This window comes from Rhea americana, unplaced genomic scaffold, assembly GCF_003343005.1.
Source record: "Rhea americana isolate MKP2758 unplaced genomic scaffold, rheAme1 scaffold_371, whole genome shotgun sequence".
Lineage (NCBI taxonomy): Eukaryota > Metazoa > Chordata > Aves > Rheiformes > Rheidae > Rhea > Rhea americana.
In genome coordinates this window covers 222,326-241,401 of record NW_028186503.1, presented here as the reverse complement: position 1 = coordinate 241,401, position 19,076 = coordinate 222,326, and the positions used below count along the sequence as shown (strand labels likewise).

Genomic DNA, 19,076 nt, shown 5'->3' with positions numbered 1-19,076 from the left:
TACCCTCCTAAACTGAAARAGGTGATGAGAGTCGGCTGTTGTGAAGTTTTTTTTCCAGAAACATAAAAAGAGCACAGAAGGTTTAGAAATTCTTGTGACCCTGAAATGCTGGATATGCATATTCTATATAACGGAATGACTCCTTTAGAAAAAAGAAAAGAGAAAAAAGCAGACYCCCCCCCCAATAATTCCAGAAATACAAAAGCTCTCATTAAAGACCTTTATGTGTATTTGAATTCAGATATGTTTGGTACCACATCCATGCCTAATATCCGCAGAAAATAATAGCTTTATAAGTGGAGGTAACTTTCACTGTCGTTGACTAAAAATATTACAAATTGTCAGATATCATAAACAGTAATAATTAATAAGTTTTTAATGTAAAGCACGTTTCATGTTCAGCGAAAGAAACAGAATTTACTAATTAACTGAAGCTTACTTCAAAATTATATTTTACAGAAGATGTTTGCTTAATGTGGTATAATTTGAAAATATTGTCGATATCATTAGCTGCCTTTAATTTGGAGAAAAATCTTTTGTCTCGGTGTGTCAAGTAAGATCTCTTCATCCTGCAAAACAGTCATTTTTCCTTTTAATTAAAAGTGAAAAATCTAGGCAGCAAAAATTCGAATTGCAGATTACGAGAGTGCCCTCTTGTGGCTCTGATACCTTTCCTGAATACTACAGGCGTACACGTATCCTTTGCCTTGTGTGAAACCTTGATTCTTACGACAGAAGAGCTTTTAGAAATTAAGCAGTACTTGATTGCATCTTTTTTAACTAAAAAATTATCTGGATTTTATGTAATTTATTAACTTTAGATGCTTTGGTCTATCACGTGCATTTTTATTTTCAGGAATACATAGTATCAGGTAGAGCTATAATTACTCCATTGCTTAACCCTGCCCACCCCATGATATAGGTAGGTATCATCTTTGAATAGTGACAGTGAGTGATTTTCGTTTAGTCAGTGAACACACTGAAGCAGAAAAGAAGCAGTGTRTCTTTGTAAAGCTTTTATCTTTTATTTCAACATTTTTATCAGTGTTTTCTCTCTCTGCTCCTGATCTCCATGATGCTCCTGATTCTCCATCGTTTTAAGTGAAGGACTGTTGGAAATCTCAGTGACAGAGTTCTGATGTTCGTTCTACGAATTTAAGCTGTGTAGCTGCCTGCCTTTCTCTGAGTTCTGCAGTAAGCATCTCTTGAGAACTCTCTCCACTAATTACCATGACTGAAAAGATTTCAAAAAGAGTGGAAAAAYAGAGCAAAGGTTAGGAAATTACTCTAGATTTCTTTGCTAGCATTCCTTGGAACATTTGACTTTTCAGGGCAGAATCACCTACACGTCTGCCTCTGATTTATCCTATTGAGAGGCCTTTTAGATAAGTGAAACTGGTGACAGATACCTGCTTTGGATATTATATAACCTATTTTAGTTCTGGAACAAACAAATAGAAAGGCAACCTCTCTGAGAGCCTTTCTCGTAGAAAGTAGACAAGCCATACTGTTACATATATAAAGTTTTCTTTTTCCCAAAGGATCGGAAAGAGAAATGCTCTTTCAAGAAATGCCTTTAAAACTGGAAGAAGGTTTCTGTCCTTAACTGCTAATTGAAATATCTGCGTTCAGTTTCTCATCCAGAGAATTTAGTTACATCTTAATATTACAGTGATAGCCTCTGTTTTCATTTGCTTGTATCCTCAGCTGTATGTTGCTGAGGACCAACAAGTGGGACGATGTTGTAGTTCTACCTAGCAGAAGCGAGCAGCTGGAAGAGTTGTACTCGAGGAGTTAACCCACCTGCTTCCCTTCCATGTTGCTTTTGCCTCCTCATCTAAAAGTTTGCAAAACACAACCTTATGTCTAAAGCTCCAGCTCTAGTGCTATCTGTTCACTAACTTTTTCTCTCTCTAATCCTGTACCTTAAAAAAACATCAATTAAAGAAGAATAAAGTTTGTCTGGGGGCAAAATGAGAGAGAAAGAGAAGAAACAGGAAAAGCAAGCCTCTTCTGCAGGAATCTCAGCATCTCCAATGTGAAAGCCTGGGTTCAACCCATCTAATTTTAGATACCTTATTGAAATGCTAAAGTTAGCAGTGGTGTTATCCTAGGCTCTTTCTTCAGCAGGTGGAGAGAGATAGGCATGACCAAAGCACAGTTCAGCCTACCTGAAACCCAGATTACATTGTGCTTGTGCCTGTTTCCTGCTATTTGCAGTTGAGAGATGCTAATTTAGACACCAAAATTAAGTATCTGAAATCAGTGAAGACAAACCAAATCTCAGTGCCCTACGTCCATCTTCCCTAGTGCCTTGTAAAAAAAGACATTCTTCACCTGGACAAAAAACTACTGATGTCAAGCAGGAAGGATTCATCTTTTTAACTAGCTTTTCTGTTTGAGAGCCTTAGCCAGAAATGTTCTTAGTGTCAATCTTTCTGTTCCTATGATGCAATCTTTTTTGCTTGCAATTGTGACTGGTGTCTTTGTTTTCCTGCCCATCCACAAAGAGCTTCCCTCAGATCGGCTGGTCTAGTGTCCATTAGTTTGATGTACAGAGTTTAGTGCTGATCGGTTCTTATTTTATCTAATGTTTTGTGATAGTAAGTGTTTCCCATTAAATCTTGAAGTCTCAGCATCTGTAATGTCTGTGTTTAGGATCACCTCCCCATCATACATTTTACCCTTTGTCACTTGAATTATTCTCTTAACATGTTCGGGTGTTTTGAAAGTCTTTCCTTTGAAAAGAGTCATATGTGATCTACAAACAGTACTTTCAGCCGTGATATTAGCAGGTGATAGTTCTGCTGGCGTAAGGATCTGATTTACGTATTAACTGAAAGATTGATTTAACTGGTAATCTCTATTTTACCTGCTTAGCAGTTATATTAAGAGATAATGTATTTCAATCAAATCAACTAGGTTTACAACTGTTCTGAATCACTAAAGTGGCGCACTGCACCCAAATTATATCCTAACCTCTTGATTTTCAGGATACCTCAAAACCACACTGCCTTTTCTGCCTTTCAGATGCCTTTGTGCATATAATACATTGACTATTTTTTTTGTCACTTTTTTCCATTATCTTCTTRTTTCTTTCTCCACTGTAACGCCCTCAGCCCTCTGTTCCATGATTTCAMTGCAGTCTAATCACTGGATAAACCTAGGGCGGTAATAGCCATCAAAAGGAAAAATAAGTGGTATTTTTGATTCGTGGAATTGTTCGCATACACGTGCGCGTGCACACACACACATGCTCAGAGTAAGTTGCTTACGAAATAGCTGCCAGCTCTCATTGTTTCAAATAGCACAGAAAACCTCAGGAGTCTTATTTTAAAAGCCTGACGCTTGTGTTTGTTCCCAATCAAAGTAAAGTCAGGTAGCCTTCAGCTGGTGCACTCTGATGCTGCAGGGATGATGTGTGGCCTGGTGCCATGGTGTGTGTCAGCTGAAAATGAACATTTTTACTAAGAATAGCCTGTGGTCTCTGTGCGAATGGGAAGAATGAGAGAGATCTGACTATTTTGAGAAGATACTTCACTGGGCAGTATGTGGCCTCACTGATTCAGATGATAAGAGACTTTCTAAAAAAGTATTTCGTGTTTCTCCAGAGAAARTGAAACTTTACCTGCTATTCTGAAGAAAAAAACCCAACTTTTATTTATGAGAAAAAGCATGGTTAATCCTTGAAAATCAAAAACCGTATTACAAAATCCTCAAATATCATCTGTGTTAAGTAGTAGAGCRTGTATAAGATCTAGGAAGCTTAGCTGTACATCTGAATCAGTTAAAGGGAAGGCTTCTGTCCTAGRAAGGAAAGATTTTTAGCTTATATTAATAGTTTTTGAAGTTATCCATGAGTCCCATGTTATAAAATCAAACTTACAGAAGTATTACACCTTTAGATGATATCTGCTTAATTTGTATACAGGGCAGTTTTTCAGATATCAAAACACTATTTTTGTGAGGTGTTATTATTTTGTTGCTTTCTGTGAGTAAAAGCGCCCAATTAAATTTTTGAAGGGACTACTTTCTCTGTAAATTCACCCAGAATTACTCTTGCATCTATCTTTTTTTGGTGTCCTGTAGCCAGTTGATATTGCAAGCAGTACTTTTAAATAAGCTTGTGGTTGGTTGTATGACATTCCAGAAAAAGAGAGGCATTGAAGAGGACAAAGGTTATTAACTGTAATTCTGTTTTATCTCTATTCTTCCTCTCTTCCCACGCCAGTCTCGCCTCTTGTGGAGTGTAATGTGAAGTACTTTTTCTGTGATCTCATTATCCTTCACGTTAATTCACAGTCTTTAAATGAAAAGGAAGCAATGGGTTGTGTTTAACTACTAAGTTTGTTTGAGAGATCTTTTACCTCCCTGCTGGAGGTGAAACCATAATTATGTCTGTGACTGCTGTTGTAGGGGAGGATAGGTAAAATAAAATACTGAAGAATAAATAATAGTGGGCTTTTCTTTATTTTGCTTTCTCTTACTGAATCTTTAAACATTAAGAAAAAAACAGTACTTAATGGATTTAAGCTATAGTAGATATTTTTCCTTTATTAAGACTCTGTATGTGTTGATGTATTGAGTACTTAGTAAATTTGAAATTATATATGTGCTGCCATTTATCCTAAGATGATTTGTTTCTCACTTGAAGGACAATTAATGGCAGCAGCCTTATTAAACTTCCTGCCTCAGCACTGATCAATAAGCGCTCATTCCGGAAAGTTATGCTCCTGAAAGGTCTAGTATTAAATAAAAAGCTGACATTTCAAAGACCGACTTTCATCAAGAATGGAACTATCTTGCATTTAAATCTTTAGCATTCATGTGTTTTGTCTACCATTTTTGAGATTTTTATGCCAGGGTAGTACATGTTTCAGGCTACCAACAAGCAGAAGAGAGCTATTAACTATTTTAATTTCATTTGTTTCTAYCCATATCTCTACTGTTGTCATCTGCTTTTACTGGTTTCATTGTGACTAGTGTTAACTGCAGTTGCATAGGTAGCAGATCACTTGCAGAAATGAAATTTTGAAGCAGAGTAGAACAAGTAGACAGGTACGATTAGTTAGTTGCCATAATTGTCATTAAAATAATGTGTGCRGAGCTAAAGGCAGTTTGCCTGCTACCAGTAGAAGAGGGGAGATGCAACAGCAGCTGAATTGTTCTTTTGAGCTTATCAGTTGCAGTTGTATGGTACCTCCAGAAGTGATGAATGTCAGTTCCAGGGTGTGATGGTACCCAGAGGAACCGTGGTGCCAAAGGCGTCCCCCCTGCTGCTTCTGCTGTCCCTCCGTGTGTCCCATGCCAGTGCAGAGTGTCAGCAGCRTGGCTGATGCAGAGCACGGGCTTGTTGCGGGCTGTTACCTCCTGTGTATTCTGAGCAAGGTGAGAGAGGGGCTCTTCTGGTGAGTGCCTTTACACTAAGGAAGATGAAAAAAACAGGGCATGTCTGAAGTTGGGTCTGTATTTATGCTTAGATAAACTAGGTGTATGAAATATTAGAGTTTTGTTATTTAAGCAGAACTAGTTGGAAGAAGCAAGACAATTGAGTAGTTTTAAGAAGTTTATTTGCTTCATTTTATAGAAACAAACATGACAGCAGTCTATTAAGACTTTATAAAGTTCTAGTACAGCAAGAAAGGAGTATTACAATATAATTTCTTGGGGTAATAAATTTAAATGATCTGGTTGTTATTAGAATGCTGATCAGGAAGGAAACAGAAGTCTGTCCTGTCTTTGTTTCATAAAATGGAATAAAAGAGGTTACACACTTCAAAATGCAGAAAAGACAGAAATTAAAAGCTTAAATAACTGAAAACAGCAGGGTACGTCAGTAATGGAAGGACTTCTTAAATGACTTTGACAGCATTTGCAGGTGCACATACTATGTCACTTTGCCTAGTGGAGCATTGAAAAAGATTTATGGTTCTCCTTTTGGAATTTATTAAGAGTTTCGTTCTTTCTTTTTCTTTCTCTTTTTCTTTCTTTTCTTTTTTTTTCTTTCCTTTTTTTTTTTTTTTTTTTTGGCAAAGGAATCTGGACATACCTCTCCCTTGCAGTTGTTTTTATTACAGCTCCTAGAGGAAAGTCATCTATTCAAAAACGTGTTGCTTGTTGTCTCAGTGGCTAGCTCACAGAGCTGTAAACTCTAGAGAATGTCATTATTTACAGCCAGATATTTTTCTTTCCTTCCTCTTTCCCCTTTTTTCTTCATATGTAAATCCTATTTTATTTAGTTTAGTTCTTGAAAATCTCCCTTTATGATATTGTACCCCTGAACATTTAAATTGATAACCAAAGTTACTTTTTTCAAAGAGAGAATCTGACCATCAGGGACTAGAAGATATGTTTTTTGTTGTTACAGGCATACACTCCTTTATATGATGTTATTCCTGCTTTCACTAATGCACTTACATAACACTGTCAGTAGATGCTCAGAGGAACAAAGATATGGGTAACTATTATGCCTGTGGTGTTTGCCAATTCTAATCAGCTTTATTCAGTTTCTGTTTTTCAAAGATGCAACATCTTTTTTTTAGCTTGACATATATACTCTTTGAAACCTTATTTATTATTTCGACAAACCAGTGAGTGTTATCTTGTGGGATTTTAGTCCACTGACAGAATTAATCCATCTGCAGATAAATAAGTGCCTGTTGTTTTGTTTTTGTTTTTCTGAAATCTCTCAACTTTTAAAGAACCTTTTCTTCCTCAAAAGCTTGTCTTCCCATCAGTAGAACTATTTGTGGTGGCAACACCTAAGTGTGATACAAATTCTAAACAAATGAGGCAGAAGCACAGGGTTTTGCTGTCCAAGAGTCAGTTCCAGAATTAGGGCATTAATTTAAATGGATGCCATGTGTGTCKTGTCAGTCAGGATTTCCTTGAGGAYGTAGTGAATTCTTAGTGTTCTAGAAATAAAATTTTTTAATTGTCCCAGTGAAGATAAATACTTAAAACAGCAACTTTTAAACTGAAAACAGTGACTGTCATTGTGGCAGTCATCGATAATTAGAATAACTGACTAACAATATCAGTTAAATCAGAGTGGTTCACTTTCCCTCACAAACTGGGAGGAAGTCTGAATTTACAGAATAAATTTAACAGAAGGCAGTCAATGAAAGGAATAGCTAAGTGCTTTTACATAGTGTGATGTAGACTGAGAATCAGACGATTACCTTGGTGTGAGAGATTCAACCACTGCCGTGGCCAATCAGCCATCTTTTAATAGTTTGTTTTCTTCTTGCCCACTTACATAATATTTAGTATGTCTGGATTACATTCACTAGGTGTCTTCTGATAATTGGGTCAGTATCTCTGTTGTCCTTGACATCACTTGCCAGACTCAAGTCCAGCTGGGCCTTCGCCTTCCTCGCAGCATCTCTAGATACTCTGACTGCATTCCTGTAATTCTCCCAAGCAGCCCGTCCCCTCTTCCACATTCTGTGTTATTTTCTTCTTCTGTCTGAATTTGGCCAAGAGCTCCTTGCTCACCCATGCAGGTCTCCTGCCCCTTTTGCTGCACTTCTTATTCGTAGGGATGCACCGCTCCTGAGCTTGGAGGAAGTGATGTTTGAACACTAGCCAGCTCTCCTGGACTCCCCTTCCTTCTGGGRCCTTAACCCATGAGATTCCACCAATTAGGTCTCTGCAGAGCCCAAAGTCCGCTCTCCTGAAGTCCAGGGTTGCAATCCTGCTTGTTGCCTTACTTCTTTCCTGCAGGATCCTGAACTCCACCATCTCAATGCACAAAATTTGAGGCAGACTTTCTTTTGTGAAGTACAAGTAACTAAAATGTCTGACTTAAACATTCTGTTTGAGATAGAGACCTTTTTTCAAGTACAGTAAAAATCTTCACCCTGGTTCTGAGCGCTAAATAAGAGCGTGGTAAAACAGGCTAGCGAGTTCTCAGTATAGTAGTGTGTGAATGTACAGCACACCAGCTACTCTACACGAGCTCCCCATGGGACTCTGCAAATGTACACAAGCTGTAAGGTAACTGTAGATTTATGCTAAATTATCCTGCACAAAGGCATTCTTAGTGCACAGTTTTTGAGCTGGCATACTATTTACTCTGCACTCCTGTTTAACACCTTTGCATAAATATAGCTATGTAAAGCAATGCCTAACTTACTTTGTATTTGCTCCTCTAAAAATACATTTTTCTTCATGCTAAGTAGACCACATTGACTTCAGATCTTGGAAAATATTTCAGAATATAGTAAACCATAGTGCTTTGTCTAATGTAGCTGGTAGACTTGATTGACACTTTACCTCCAGTGGCCACGCTTCTGCTTGTTCTAATCAAGGCTTTGCATTAATAATAAGACACTCTATAGGCCATTAAGAAAAACACAATTTTGCTGTTTTATTGGTGGTGCTTGAGGACTTCAGGTCCTCTTATAAAATTCTTTAAAAGACTGGATCAGTATGTAGTAATCCTCATCAAGTGCTCAGAAATTTTAAGTGAATAAAGGGTCAGCTAGTGAATAATGATGAAATAGTGAAAAAATAAACAAAAATTACAATGTTAGTTTTCTATCCCTCAGACACGTTTCAACCAGCATCTCAGTAACCATGATTTTGCTTTGGATGAAGATGATGATGAAATGGACAGAACAAGCAAGTAAGATATCTCTTTAAATATATATGTGTGTATGAGAGAGAGGGTATCTATCATTATTCAGCAAAGTGGAGCTCATATGACACACTGTTCTCTTGTCCAGGCTGCTGGCTTGATTCTTGATCGACGATTTGTTAAGTAGTCTAGGATTAAATCTCTTTAAAAGAGAGAAAGATTACTTAATTATTATTAATTTTTAGTGCTTATAGTGTCTAGGAGAGCTTGACATGATCCTCAGTCTTCACAGACTCAGGATAAAAAGAAAGACTACATAAACAAAGAAGCAGTGAAGTAATAGTCATCAGTATTGTGGGCAGTCACTTCAGCACATACATTCTTAAAGTCTTCTGTGGTGGTTATGGCAGTGGAAAGTTTTCTAAAGGATTTGAAGGAGAACAGTGGCCTTTTGAGTTCTACATTAAGGTCTTTCTGTGTGTGAATTAAAGGAAAATCTTAAGAAATTGAGGCTGCCAGTATTCCCTCGTTGAAGACAAGAGATGATATTTGATAATGAATAAATAGCTATAAGCAGTGAAAGACCTTGGAAGCCAAGACAAGCAGCTTAAGAGCGATGTAGTAGAGAAAATGGAACTAGTGAAGAATTCAAAGAGAAAAAGGAGATATGATCAAGACAGTGAGCTGTGGAAACAGCCTTTGTAGTAGTATTTTGAACAGGCATAAATAGGAAAGGACTGCAGTGGTGAGAGTGAGAGGTAAGGATGTTGCAATGATTGAAACAGAAAATGGCAAGAGGCAAAAACACTAATTCCTTTTGTAGATAGGAAATGCTGGGGTAGATCGAATCGTGTAACAGAGGGAGAGTCTTAGTACATGTATCTTGCCAGTAGAATAAAATATGTGGACGGATCAGCTGGAGGGGTGTACAACATTGACCTAGAAACAAGGAAAAAAGAAGAACCAAGTTTGGAACACTGAACATTTTGGTGGGGAGATTTGGAAAATCCTATTAAAAGTGACTTGAAATAACAATTATAGTGGTTGAGGGAGAGCCAGGAGACAGGAAAACCAACTAATGGTAACTGTGTCTGCCTAGGTATTATACATCTACCTTTAGGTAAAATTACTGAGTAAAAGGAAAGACTGGGTTAAGTTGTATTTGTTTTCAAAAGTCTTGGAGTGAATTCTCCTATTTACTTTTGGAAGTGGCTGTAATAAAATACTCTTACATTCCTAGCTGATGGAAAAGTTTTTGTCTTCAGGTTGTCATCAGAAGACAGTGAGGAAGCTTCTGCTTACTTTTATGACAGTGATGATTCTGGTGAAGCTGGAGTAACTTCTCAGCATCAAGGAGAAATGGACTTGCTTGGAGAAATTTTGGACACGCTGAGCACACATAGTTCAGATCAAGGAAAGCTCTCAGGAGCAAAGAGCCTGGATTTCTTTAGATCAATGGATGAGATTGATTACAAGACCACGGTTAGTCTTCTGCTTTCATTTGATGAACAACCCCAGTCCATTTGTAGTGGAATTCTCTACTAGTGGAATCTGAATATGTAGCCCAGGCAATGCAGAATATTCCATAGAATTGCTAGTGTACCTTCTTTCTGCTACAACACAGCACACTCATGCCAACAGCTGCCTGATGGATTTTCACCAGTCAAGAGATTGGTTATGCCTTTTTCCAGTTTACCAAGTCATCTTGGAAGAACGTTTTTTCCTTTATAAACTGTAACCGTGTAGAGCTCTAATTTAATAATTTAAGATTTTAGTCTTTGTTATGCACTTTAGAAGCTATTTGTTTCCCTTTTTGCTTTGCATTGTTAAATAGGCATAATGATCTGGTGACATTTTGAACTTCATTAAGTTGTGGGATCTATGGGACAATTGCAACTCAAACACTGTTCGAATAATRTTCCAAAGGTATCCTGCAACTGGCCTTGCTAAGAGGGCTCCTTGATCCTTCCTTAGGTAGCATTGCACAGGACCCATAATATAAGCAGATTACTTTGTGGACCAGRGCTCTTTTTTTGCAGCTGTAAAACCTACACAAAAACATCGCTGTGATATTAGCCAAAAAATATTAGTGTTTTTGAGTTCCAGCTCAAGTCAGTTGTCCAACATTTGCTTTTGTTGAAGAAGTTCCTGTAGTGGAAGGTTTGTCCCTAGAATAGCAATTTTGGATGCTGACATTTAAAATACTTAAAATTTTGATATGAGGTATGTCACGTAGAGGTCACATTAATAAAATTTCTTTTTTTTTGTTTGGCTAAAAGATTTAATGTTGAATGTTGGTATAATTACTGAATCAAAGATGAAATACCATCTGATTTTACTTTTATTCAAGTTCTTTCTCGTATTGTGGTACAAAATGCCAAACTGTCTTTGTTCACTCTCAAAGCTGCTTGGCCAAACGGGACGAACAGACAGGGGAGACATAGCTCCTTTATTTGTCCAAAAGGTTATCCTTAGAATGAATGACAAAGTGTTGGAAAGGAAGTATCAAAGAGCTTGTTCGTATGTTGTTTCTGGGATTGCTGTTWTGTAGCAGTGAACCCTAGAAGGGATCCATGAGTTTTGAACCGAAGATCTGTTATAGATCTGTAATGTCAAAAATGCCAATGCAGACTAACTGTGACGTAAGCTGCAAACACGTTTTTTTTGTTTCAGAACAAGTCAAATGCACCTAGTGAGAGCAACCTTACCCTGCTCTGCAGTAGTAATGACCAAGCAGACTGGAATCTTGGACAGGATGACAGTGTCCTCCACGGGAAACAGCTCCCTCCATCACCAAGGAAGCAAGTTTCTTATAGTGGCCACAGAGAATCTCTCTCAAAGTTGGAAGAAGAAAGTAATGATCAAACTTCTATTACTGACAAGATGAACATCCCTCATGGTTGTATAACATCCCCATCTTCAGTACAATCAAGTGCCCAGTTTGCTGCTTTAGAAGGTTTCCAAGCAGGGTACTCTTCCTGTAAGTATGCAAAGCAGAATGCAACACTAAGCAATACCTCAGAAGATCAGTTCCCAGCAAGTCTTGCTCAACATCCATCCATTCTGGTCCCCTGGGAAAAAGATGGGAAAGAAGTAAATGAAACTTCAGAAGAGGGTGGACTTCTTCAAGAAGTGGTGTCATTATGTAAACTGACTTCTGCTTTTCACTATGGTTTAAATATTTCAAAAGATAATTTAACTAGCAGTAGCAGTGGAAATAAAACATAAGGAAACTATGAGAAGAGAAACTTGACTCCCATCTGAAGTTAGAGGGAGACTACTCAGGACTCCATTTAACTCTGTAATCATGATAACCAAAAGATGAAAAAGGAATGAGAGATCTTCAATTATAAGAGTAATTCTCTTCAGCTGAGTATGCATTTTCTGCCATTGAGACATCAGCTTTTGCGTTTACCCACTTCATTTGTTAGCTGTAGTTAGGTCCACCAGATGGAACTAAATATACAAATGCACTCTTAAATCAGGTACTACGTAGTCTGCATATTAAAAATACAGCGGTGAATGGTGCTTACTAGCATTTACTTATGAGCAGCAGGAAAAGTATCATCTAAAAGATAACTAGATTCTTGAAGGTACTGTATTAATCCTATTAAGCGTGAAATGAACCGAACAATCTAGATCTGTCTGAAATGTACAAATGTTAATATTTATAATGAGTAATTGCCTTAATCTTTTGAGAAAAGGTTTAATTATCCTAGAAGATGAATGCAAATATGCAAAACAGCAATAATGATTTTCCATAGCAAGAATTTGTTTCAGCAAAGGGAAAAAAAAGGATGCTTTCTTAGATTAAAGGATTGAATATACCTTGGAATTTACTGCAAACTGAAACTGTGGCCCTGTCTTCCAGACTTCAGAAAGGTAGTGCTTGCTTTTCTCTTCTGTAAAGTACATGAAGTGCTGAATTATAATGTGAAGTTTATTAACTTCTGTTTACAACTAAGACACTTTAAAGATATACTGTCCAGTTTCCCTAGGTAGACTCTTTCATCTAAAAGTTTTCAAAAAGGAAAATGTAAGTGGAATTGATAGATTTTTGTTACTTTTTATTTTCTACAGTTTAATAATAGTATTTGAAAACTGATTTGTGCCTCTTGAGCAGTGTTCTTTTGATTTTTAGTAGCTACCTTTTTAAAGGTAGGTTGAATTACTGTAACTTAAAAGTCATATTTAGTTAAATTATTAAAGAGTCATGGCTGAAAATTACTTGTAACACTGTAAAACTAAAATAGTGAGTTCAGCTTGAGACTGCATATATCCAACTCTCATTTTAGCCAAATTGAGCACTCAAAAATCTCTTTGCAAATTCAGTGAAGGAAATTGCATGGACTTGTTGTAGATTGTGTTTAGAATGTGCTTTTTATCCTCCTTCAGGCAGCATTCCTAAAGAATATTTAGAGTTTAAAGACATTGTTTCTTGCTGCTGTAAGGAACACCTCTCTCCTCTCTTTATTTTCCCCCACTTTCTATTCTCTTCCACTCCACCTTTCCATACATTCCTTCCTCCAAAATAGCTCAGGTTAGGAAAGGTGTGAAGCAAGCTTCACTAGATTATGCTTGTCGACTTTGAAGGATATTTGTGATGCAGCTGGTGGAAGTTACACAATGCTTATAAAAAGAACTGTGCCTGAGAAGAATGCTCTCCTACTCTTTTTAACTGATGACAGAAACCCTTTCTCTTTCTTTCTCCTTTTTGCTCTAATGATTAGTCTTACCTGCAGTGCAGGCCTGAGTGAGCAAGGTAGTGTGGTCAGGAGTTAGAGCAGATTGTGCTTGAATATCTAGATAGTAGTTTGTAATGAAGTTTAATACGAGTTGTCACATTCAGATTTATGAATGAATCTTCTTTTTAGCTAAGGCGGTTTCAAAGATTTTTCTTTGACTGCTTTATTATGAGGCTGTTGATCCAAGTGAATGGATCCATCTGAATACAAAGGTGATGTCTGATGTTCTATCAAAGAGGTTCAGCATAGGACCTTGGGTTTCTAAAGGCGAAAGTTTCAGCTATATGTTTCAGAATATGGTCTGTCTGAGGAGAAGAGAGAAGGACCAGCGCTTGTCATTGATGAAGACGGGCCTCCAGAATTAATCTTTCTTAATAAGTACAAAACAGGGCTACGGTTGTAGAAGTGCAAATCTTACAGAAATGTCTGTGTCTGATGAGAGACTGAACACTCCTGAGGGCTCCTGCTGTCTGTGTTGCTGTAGGATCTCAGTATTCCTAAGTTAGAAGTTTTTGTCTAAAGGTCTGTACTCCAAGAGCTATCCATTTATCTGTCTTATGATTTCCTGTTGTATGTTTCAACGCAGTATGTAAGCTGGAATTTTTATTATCATAAAAATGTTACTTGGCAAACTATTTTGCTCTGTTAAAATAAAAGAACATAAAAACTCTTAGCTGTGACCTTATCAATGGGTCAGACAGGGTGGCTAGGGTGCTGTTAAGATGAGAAAGCCCCAGGGCAACCTCAAGGATACTTTTTGAAAGGTGATATTAGTAACTCAGAAGGGGGCATTCTTCTCCTTTGCTAGTTCTGAACAATACCCAAATGTAGAGCTGCTAACTGTTTCAGAGAGATATTGCAAAGGCCTATGTACTCCTAGTACTTCACACTCATTCTCATTCATGTACTTGCATTTTGCTTACTAGAATTTCAAGATTCACGTTTCTTTCCCTCTACACCTGATGCAAAGTCTCAGTCCACAGTCCCATCTAAGATAGTATTTTATTGTTTTTATATATTAAAGATAATAAATAGTCTTAAGGGGGGAAAAAAAGGAAAAATTTCAGAAATGATGGCCATGATTACTTTCAAATCTATCAAATGTGTAAGTCCAAGAATGCTGCCTGGTTCAGGAATGCTACCAGAAAATGATTTTCAAAAATGTCTGTCTAGTGAAACAAATCCTGCTGGTTTTACCTGAGAGTTGGGTAATGAACTCCCATTGTCACATAAATTTTCCCATTCTCACCTTTCCGGGAAAAAAATATGGAAGCCTTATTTGTATAAGGCAGCTAATATCCTTATAATTATTGTAAGAAACATAAAATTGAAAGTTTGATAATAGAATCTTTCTAAATTGATACACCACTATAATAATTCACTTTTTCGTTAAATGAAAATGCAGGCTGAAAAGAAGTAGGAAGCTAAGTTTAAAGATGGAAGGTAATATTCAGTTTAAAATGATTTTTCTAGTTCAGTTCTCATCAATATATTAGTTACTGTGCTTATACCATGTTCTTTCGTTATTTGTACAGCTTTGTACAGCTCATAGAGTGTTTACAGTCATTGAATTTTATGTCTTTTTTAGTTTTGAACCTTGTATATGTTCAAAAATAACTCCATCTTATATCTGTGTTGAATTTAACAGTAGGTACATTTTTAAGTCTGTAATATTAGAGTCTTTTCCACTTACTATCAGTCATCTTTTTAAAAGGCTAATATTTGTGCCTTATTGAAACAGCATAGCAAGTTACCAAATAGATAAAAGTCCAAACTGATATTACCGGTTCAACACTGTTCTACTCTGTCCTCATGATAGTGTAAGGCTATCTATTGGCTACATATACAATATTTTTATTACCACATTGGGTCCTATAGTAAGAAATATTGTGCAGATCCAGTACTTTTTATGAATTTTATACCTGTATGAGTTTTATTTGTGGAAGTTCTTCTAATGGCTTTGAAAACTGTCAACATTTCATCACCACCTACTGGTGAGAACTRAATTCTGCTCAGTCAGAAAGCTCCTGTAGTCTCCTTTAGAGGCATGTATTTTTTTCAAACAAACCAGGGTCTCAAAAATCTTCCCAGTTAAGGGAGATACCAGATTATTTGATTAAGCTTTATAATCTGTTACTTATACTTAGGAACAAATTTCTGACCTGAGGAGTCAAACTAAGATTTGAATGTAAGATCTTCTGTTTATTTCTCATAGATACCTGCTTGAAATGAGCCATGTTGCTCATCTGATTTGGGGAAAAAAGTAAGGACAAGAGAAGGAGAAAGGGATTTCTGGATTGTTCCAGCAGGGTAGTGAAGCAGAGCCTGGGAGTCCACAGGAGCAACGGTAACTCTGAGGAAATCCTGGTTTCAGGGTCCTGTTTATTATTCTAGCTCAGTTATTGTGATTCCAACCTAATCAGGTAGGCGAGAGTAATACTGCCTTTACAGCAAATCCCCTGTGGGACCGATGGAACAGATGATACGTTGTCCCAGTCAGAGCCTTCCCAGAGCTACACTGTGGGAAAACTGTGCAGGTATTCAGGGATGAACAGCACTGTGGGTGCAAAGGTGATCCTTAGCCACCCTCTATGCATGCAGAGGGCCATCTGTAGAGAGGGCACTGGTTTGCTCTTCCTTCCCACATGTTTGGGGGTCATGTAACTCCTAAACATTATTCTGAAGAAAAAATGTAGTTGTAGAAGTTGTAATTTAGCTTTTTGACTCATACCTTCATTGTTGTTTAGCATTTCAGTGATACTGCTGCTGTTTAGCTAAGGGTGGGATCATCAGAAATTCTCAGCGCTAGCTGAAGTCTCCTCTCAGGCATTTTAACACAGACTTCAGTAGGAGTTTTAGACATGCTGGGTGCTTTTGAAAATCTCACGTAACATATTAAGAGAAATATTTTAGATCTCAAAAATCTATTTTAGATGTCTTCAGGTTTTTGAATGAACTTGTTACAGCCTTGTGTTCTTGAAAACTACTTAAGTTTTAGACATAAGAAAAGTTAAACCATTTTTTTAAGCAGCTTCTATTTTTCACCTGCAATCAATCATATTCTGTTCTGCAGAACAATCTTTCACTGAGGCCTCTGTCAAGTGGAATTGCTGTGAGCATCTGAAATCTTTTCTCTGTGCATGTAATCAATTGAAAAAAAAACAATTTCATGCAATAAGTAAAGTGCCAACACAAGGCCCTTTTGCAAATGCACCCTCTTTGTAATACTGACTCTAGTACCCTGTCCAGCAGAAAGGAGCCCCATCACAGTCTCTATAGGGAGATGGTATGTTGTGTCTTGGTGCCAGATGCTACTCTGGGTGCTATGAGATTCCAACCAGCTTTCTCCCAACCGTCTGGAATTTCAAGATAAATAAACATAGATAATGATGTCTGAGGCAAGCAGCTTCTTTAGTGCAAAGCTCAGAGTGGTCAGGCTCTCAGTTTTCAAGGTATCAGGGTAAATCTTTGGAGGGTAAATGTAGAGATGCACCAGCAAAGGCAGTGTGGATGGCGGTGTGAGTTGTATTGTCTCCAGGAACCAGCTCTTTGCTGCTCTTAGGTGTTTATATCTTTGTCAGGTATTGTTTATGGGCCGTAGGCTGATCAGACTGTGTCTTTGTCTTCATCCCAAGGGCATAAACCACTGTAAGTCTGCAATTCATGATCTTCAGGGTGGTCGTCTACCATCCATGTAGCTGACAGGGCCGTCGCTGTTTTCTGCTGGACCAGAGTACGAAGCAGGCAGCACAGTTGAGTTACCCTAAGGTTTACTGCAGTAAGGGTAATCAAAAGAAATTCATGTGTACCTATTCCTTAGGTCAATACTAATAACGTTTATGGTTAGAGTCCAGTAGCAGTATTAGCGTCTGAAAAATAAGTTGAGTTCAGGTAAGTGGATGTTTGTTATTACTCTGTGTAAATTGACTTTTTGTTTCTGTTAAAGTAAGGGAGCTACTTGGATGGGGGCGGGATGGGGAATGTGTTGACTTTCAAATCTACAGTGAATTTTGTGCAATATTTCTCCTTGTTTCAAAGTAATTTAGTAGTTACAAATGTGTGCATCTGCTTTTCAAGGAGATCCTTGAAATGGTATTTTTCAGAAATGTGTAAAATTACATGTAGCATTGAAATATAGTTGTATGATAAAAACATGAACAATATATTCTAATGAGGCAAATGTATATTTCCAATGATTAGAAATGATTATGGTTGTCACATTCTACTAAAATAATATGGCCTGAGCCAATACAAGTAGTTAAAATTAATAGTAAAAAATGTATCCCACTTTTGATTGATACTAAATTGAAATATAGGTTAAATATTAGAATTTATGGTATTTACTTTATCATTTGATCATTAGTGTATCATTGATAAAAAGATCTGAAAGAAATTAAGCGTTGCTATTCAGTACCACCAGTGAGGTAACAGTTCATGGTGAGGACCATGTATTTTAAGAATTAAGTTTGTGACATCCCTAATTATTTTGTCATTATTTAAAAGCTCAACTAATGTTGCCTGTATTCTTTTAAATTTTTTGTAAATTAATTTCTGTGTATATTGATGTACATTTTGTTTTAATCTTCAGTTTTCCCTTGAGAACTACTTTAAATTAAATTGAATTACTTGAATGAGGCAATAAAGCACTGTGGAACAGCTAGTCTTGGTTCAACTTGCAAGCAATCACATCGCAACTGTTCTTTGTGGCTTTTGAAGAGGAAGAGAAATTTAAAATGCTTGTGTGTATAGCCGACTGACAATTTGGTTTGTTTTTTTTAATCTGTGTTAGAGATTATGAGAAATGCCTCAACACTGAGCGAAGTTAAATTGGGGAATACCAAAATTTCTAAATTTTTTCAGAACTTCTTATTAGTGACCTTTGAAAACTGTCTTTGCTAATGTCTGTTGAGAGCCAATCGTGATTCCTTTAATGCGTATAGAAAAGGCATAAAATACAGGACATTTGGGGGTTTTATTGCTCACTATATTAATTTTGGAGATAAAATTAACACTATCCTAACAGATTTATAAATTTAGTTAGTCACTGACATTTAATAAAACTAGAACCAAATTTAGGCATTTACTTCTTGTTCTTTCACCCTCTGGACTACTGTTTAAAGTCATCTCGAGAATTATAACTCAGATCTTAAATTACTCTCAGTAGTGCACTGTGTGTGTGTAGTAAATGAGCTTTGGTTTTTGGTTTTGTTTTTTTTTTTTCTCCTTCCAAGTTTGTGGTGTCAGTAAAAGTTTTGGTGAACTCCACATTATCATAAAGTGCCCGATACTGTATTATAAAATAAAACGTAACAGTATCAAAATTCTTCTGGTGGCGCAATTTGATGGGTTCATCTGATCTGCATTTTTTTATGCTTATCCATCAGGCATATAATTTAAAATAATATGACAATACTGTATTGTATTGGAAGATTTCAGCTAGAATGATCATTTCAGTTTCTTAAATATAGAGAATATTTAAATTTTAATTACTGCTTATACAGTACAGAAGTTCAGCGATGGTACCCTTTGTAATTCCAATGGTACTTCAACTTCTTTTAAAAATCTTAGCAAATAGTATCTATTTCTTAAACAACTTTTCTGATCGGTAGGTCTTCGAGCTCTTATATTGAATGTAAGTGTATTATCTCATTTTATAGATGGGAGGAATGAAGGTGTTAAAAGAGGAAACTGTGTGCTATGACGAAAGATTTGAGAATACTGCTAGTAAGGGAAGAGACTCCCAACCTCCT

The 19,076-nt window shown here is 36.9% G+C and overlaps 1 protein-coding gene across 1 annotated transcript in view; it reads left to right on the top strand.

Moving 5' to 3' along the window:
* Nucleotides 1-18,009, top strand: part of DENND1B (DENN domain containing 1B) — a 190,310-nt gene extending 172,301 nt beyond the window's left edge. Inside the window, exons 23-25 of the mRNA XM_085312946.1 lie at nt 8,553-8,629; nt 9,847-10,063; nt 11,255-18,009. Coding sequence (XP_085169072.1) covers nt 8,553-8,629; nt 9,847-10,063; nt 11,255-11,809 — 849 coding nt within the window. The 3' untranslated portion in view covers nt 11,810-18,009. The remainder of the gene's footprint in view (nt 1-8,552; nt 8,630-9,846; nt 10,064-11,254) is intronic.
* Nucleotides 18,010-19,076: the final 1,067 nt, after the last annotated feature.